Consider the following 4,526-nt stretch of genomic DNA (forward strand, 5'->3'; position numbering starts at 1 on the left):
TTAATCCCTGCTTTTTTTCTCCGGCTGATCGATGCTAGTTTTTTATGAGGGGTGTCGATTTTGCAGTTTACTGATTGCTTTTGACCTTTTGGAGGTAACCTCTATGAACCTTCATGGGTTCAATCTTTCTGATAACTCATTCACTAGCATATATGTGCCTCATTTCCTAATCACATTTGATGTGCTAAAGGATAAGATTTCCATGCTTTTGACACCAATGCTTTTGAGCTTATGTGCTCTAGAAATGTCACTATTTAGGATCTTTGAGTTGATTCATGTCCTACTTCGTTTTGGAGTATTGTTTATTGTGAGGGAGGATTATCAATCTTCAATACATGCAATACAAAAGAATGAATTGCAGTTTATATGTTCAAATTGCTCATTTCAAATGAATCATAGTAGAATAATTATTATGATTTCCATAAAAAAAACATGTTATTGCACATACAATTTTTCTCTTGAGCACCATTAAATTCATGCTAGCTTGTTTATCTCACAGTCAAAATGAGTAAATTTAAAAAATCAGGAACAATGACGATGTGGGATAAAGAGACCACGTTGACATTTTGTGATCTTTGTCTGAGGGAAGTTGAGTTCGGTAATAGGCTGATAACTTTTTTCAATAAAGAATGTTGGCATAATATAACCGTTAAATGCAAGAAACTCACCGGACAATTAGATGAAAGTTAAAAATAAATGAGATCAATTAAAAAAAGATTGGAAAATTTGGAAAGAACTCAAGAGAGGATCGACAGGATTGGGTTGAGATCCATTTAAGCGGATAACAGATGCACCTGAAGAATGGCGGACTCAGAAGTTAGAGGTAAATACATACCTATATTTTTTTTTTGGCATTGATTGCATCTTTCTAAAGATTTTTACTAATGATTTATAATTTCTATTCTAGGTAGTGCCAGCAAATAAACAATTATGAATGATTTATTATGAGATATATTATTATATGGCTACTATGTCATTTGTTTGAGTTATATATATGCACTATTTAGGTAATGAAAGTTGGAGTCATAATCCTTTTGTCAAATGTTGTATGGAACACGATTAACAATTGGTTGCTTGATATCCTGAGAATTTTTTATTTTGTGCATTTTCCATGGTTGCTTGATATTCCTCTGAGAGTTATATGGATCCTGTTATTGGGTACTGTATGGAGATGCTTACTGTATGGAGATGCTTGGGTTGCATATATCAGATCTGCTTTAAGGTTAGCTTTGATTCCACAAAATTTCTAGCAGCTTGGATGGCGCAATTATTTAATGGCAGCCGCTACTATAAGAAATTTGGGTGACATAAACTTTCAAAAAAGGTTGAGCTGTTAGATATGTAAATAGATAGGAATTGGGTGGTATGCATGTAAATGCCTCTTTATTTGGCATTGTCGAAAACCTGCCCTGCTAACTACATTTTCCTTAGGATTTTCAACAAGGAAGCATTGGTATGAATTGTTTGTTACCTTAATGATACATGGATACAAATTTATAAATTTTATTTAGATAAAAATAGGGTAAAAAGATGGAGGATGCTTTTTTGCAGATAAAAATTTATCATTTTTAAATTTGGTTGTTAACAATCTAAATACAGATTTGGGTATTAATGTAGAGATCAATGCAGGTTTGGAATATACAAAGATATACAAACTGATGATATTAATGTAAATTTTATTTTATTATCTCTTGAGTCTTGACAGTACACTAAACATATTTTATTGAGATAATGGTGGAGCAGTTTGGACGACCACAAAAATTTGTTGTCGGCAACCGCTGCCTCCACACTTCGGTAAGTATATTATTTATATTTCCTCAAATTTTTGACTAATTTATTCTATTTTTAATAACTGCAGAACGATGAGTTCCAGACATTCATGGAAGTCCGAGAAAGTGATGTGTCGTTGCGGACTACCGTCCTTGCTACTCAACCGGACTACCGTCCTTGCTACTCACGTCACGCCAGACACATTGCTTCGGGAGGAAGTTTTATAGGTGCCCGCGATGGGGACAAGGACCGGAAGACTGCAAAATCTTCAGGTGCACTGACAGTGTAACTGTTTCTACGATATCCCAATTGGACACAGCTACTAGAGTTTGATAGTACCACAACGGGAGACCACCGCATATGGTTCAAGTTCTTCCGTTTCTACGGCATCCCAATCAGACAGGTTTGCTCTGGGTTTTGAGGTATCAAAATCGGGCAACGTTCGTCGTGATGTGCTTTTACATTTTAAAGTCAATATTGTCATATTTTTCCTTGTAATTTTAACATGTTATTTTTTCTTTTTTTTTAGGGTCATATTATAATCTATATTAGTGTGAAAATATATATTTCACTTTCGTATGTGTCACTGTGCTTATTTGATGTAATCAGAACTTTTTGAGTTATATAAATATTATTCAACTCTTTTACATTTTCACATTGTGTTATTTGAGAAAATAATAAATTCTGCTACACAGATTATTTATTTAACTAAAAGAATTTGCAAATAAACTGTTTACAAAAAGCACAAACCAAACAGCTAAACAGCTTATTCAGAACAGGGGCAGATTGATCATTTTTCCAGAATAAACTGTTTTCCTTACCCACAAATCAAACAACAAGACAACTTATCCGGATCAGCTTCTTATCAGCAGATTATCAAAATCAGCTGCTTATCAGCAGAAGCTGTATAAGCTGCAACTGTCCCAAACATACCTTTAAACTTAAATCTTAATTAGAAGTAATAATTTCATGAATTTTTTTTTATTCAATTATGTTAAAGTATCACCATTTGTATTAACAGTCGTAAAAGAAATTAATACCACACAACAAATAAGAAAATTATAATTATTAACATTAAAATGTATTTAACTGCCCCAATTATCGTAAACTATCATGATATAAAACTAGGGCTGTAAACGAGCTGACTAGGCTCGTGTTCGGTTCGTTCAAAATTGTTCGTGTTCGAAATCAGCTCCATTTAAATGTGTTCGGCTCGTTAAAATTGAACTGAAAAATTAGATGTAGAGTACTGAATTCGAACCTGGACCAAATATATGAAAAAGAAGACGTATAACAATTTTACCACATGAGCATTTATATTTTAAACTTATATATAAATATATATAATATATTATTATATAAATAATTATATATATATTTTTTTATTTCGGGCTAAAACGAGTCGAACACGAACAAAGAACTATTCTTGTTTAGCTCATTTATAATTTGAATTTTAAAAATTTGTTCGTGTTTGGCTCATTTACTTAACTAACGAGCCGAACACGAGCTACTTAATGAAACGAGCCGAACACGAGTTATTCACAAATAATAATTTTTTTTGGCAGCCCTATATAAAACTCGTATCATAGCACATTCACCAAAGAATTCCAATTAACACATTATAAAACTAGGTAATCCATATAAAGCCTCATAGCCAAATCCATGACCAGACAAACTAAAGCACGTTTTCTTCCTTCATTCTAAACATACATACCAAGCATATAATCAGCAGTTATTAGACCATGCATCCACTCAGAGCTCCACCTTCTTCCCAACATCCCTTACGCCGCCCAAACTCTCCTTCTCCAAATCGCCGCCGAGTATATTCACCGTCCGAGGACCCTTCACCTTGTCCAGCGCAAGCTTGGGCAGTGTCACGGTAAGCACGCCATCCTCCAACTTCGCTTTCACAGCGTCAAGTTCAACGTTTTCCGGCACCCTGAACTGACGCCAGAACCTCTCGGCTCGTTCAACACGATGCCATTTCTCCCCCCTCTTCTCTTCCTCCCTCTTCCTCTCGCCACTGACTCGTAACACACGATTCTCATCTAGAACTTCGATTTTAAGCTCGTCTTTCTTCATGCCAGGGACGTCGATGGAGATTTCATGGGCTTCTGCTGTTTCCTTCCAGTTCACGGTCGCGGTAGTCGGATAGAACGGTGTGGCTAAATCGCCCCGTTCCAGCTCGAACGGAATGTGTTCGAGGACGCGGAACGGGTCTAGAAGTCGTTCTGTGACGGGGTCTAGTGATTGAAGTAGAGAAGCTGAAGATAGTATTGTGGTTGAGAGGAGGAGAAGGGCGAGGGCCGAGAAGGTGGAGGTGGAGCTGATCATGGTTGAGTTTGTGTTGAAGTTTTGCTTCATGCACTTGTGTTGGACATGGGGATGGGTGGAAGGGGATTGTTGTATATAGGGTCTTTCGGAAGCGGATTCAGCGCGAGATGACGAGAAGGTTCCAGCTAGCTGTGGGAGATGGGGAAAGCTCGGGAGTATTCGTGAGGCTTCATGTTGGCTCTGGTTAGGCGGAAATGATTATTATTTGTTTGGGGGAAACTCAGTTTTAATTAAGCCACAGGCAAATTTGAGTAATTCAATGGTGACGAAAATACGGGCCAAGTCCATCATAATCAACATATACATAATAATATTATTTTTATATTAATAGTGATAGTAGGTTTTCTTACATAATTTTTTTTGTATAAATTTATGCTCAAAATGTGCTAAATATAAATATATTAATTTAAATGAAATATATA

The 4,526-nt window shown here is 35.8% G+C and overlaps 1 protein-coding gene across 1 annotated transcript; it reads right to left on the reverse strand.

The window, feature by feature from the left end:
- Positions 1 to 3,399: 3,399 nt before the first annotated feature.
- On the reverse strand, positions 3,400 to 4,141 carry LOC110036782 (22.0 kDa class IV heat shock protein). Its single transcript, XM_020741309.1, has one exon. The coding sequence runs from the start codon at positions 4,132 to 4,134 to the stop codon at positions 3,523 to 3,525; it is 612 nt and encodes a 203-aa protein (XP_020596968.1). The 5' UTR covers positions 4,135 to 4,141; the 3' UTR covers positions 3,400 to 3,522.
- Between the last annotated feature and the right edge of the window lie 385 nt (positions 4,142 to 4,526).

Source organism: Phalaenopsis equestris, unplaced genomic scaffold (assembly GCF_001263595.1).
Source record: "Phalaenopsis equestris unplaced genomic scaffold, ASM126359v1 Scaffold210877, whole genome shotgun sequence".
Classification (NCBI taxonomy): domain Eukaryota; kingdom Viridiplantae; phylum Streptophyta; class Magnoliopsida; order Asparagales; family Orchidaceae; genus Phalaenopsis; species Phalaenopsis equestris.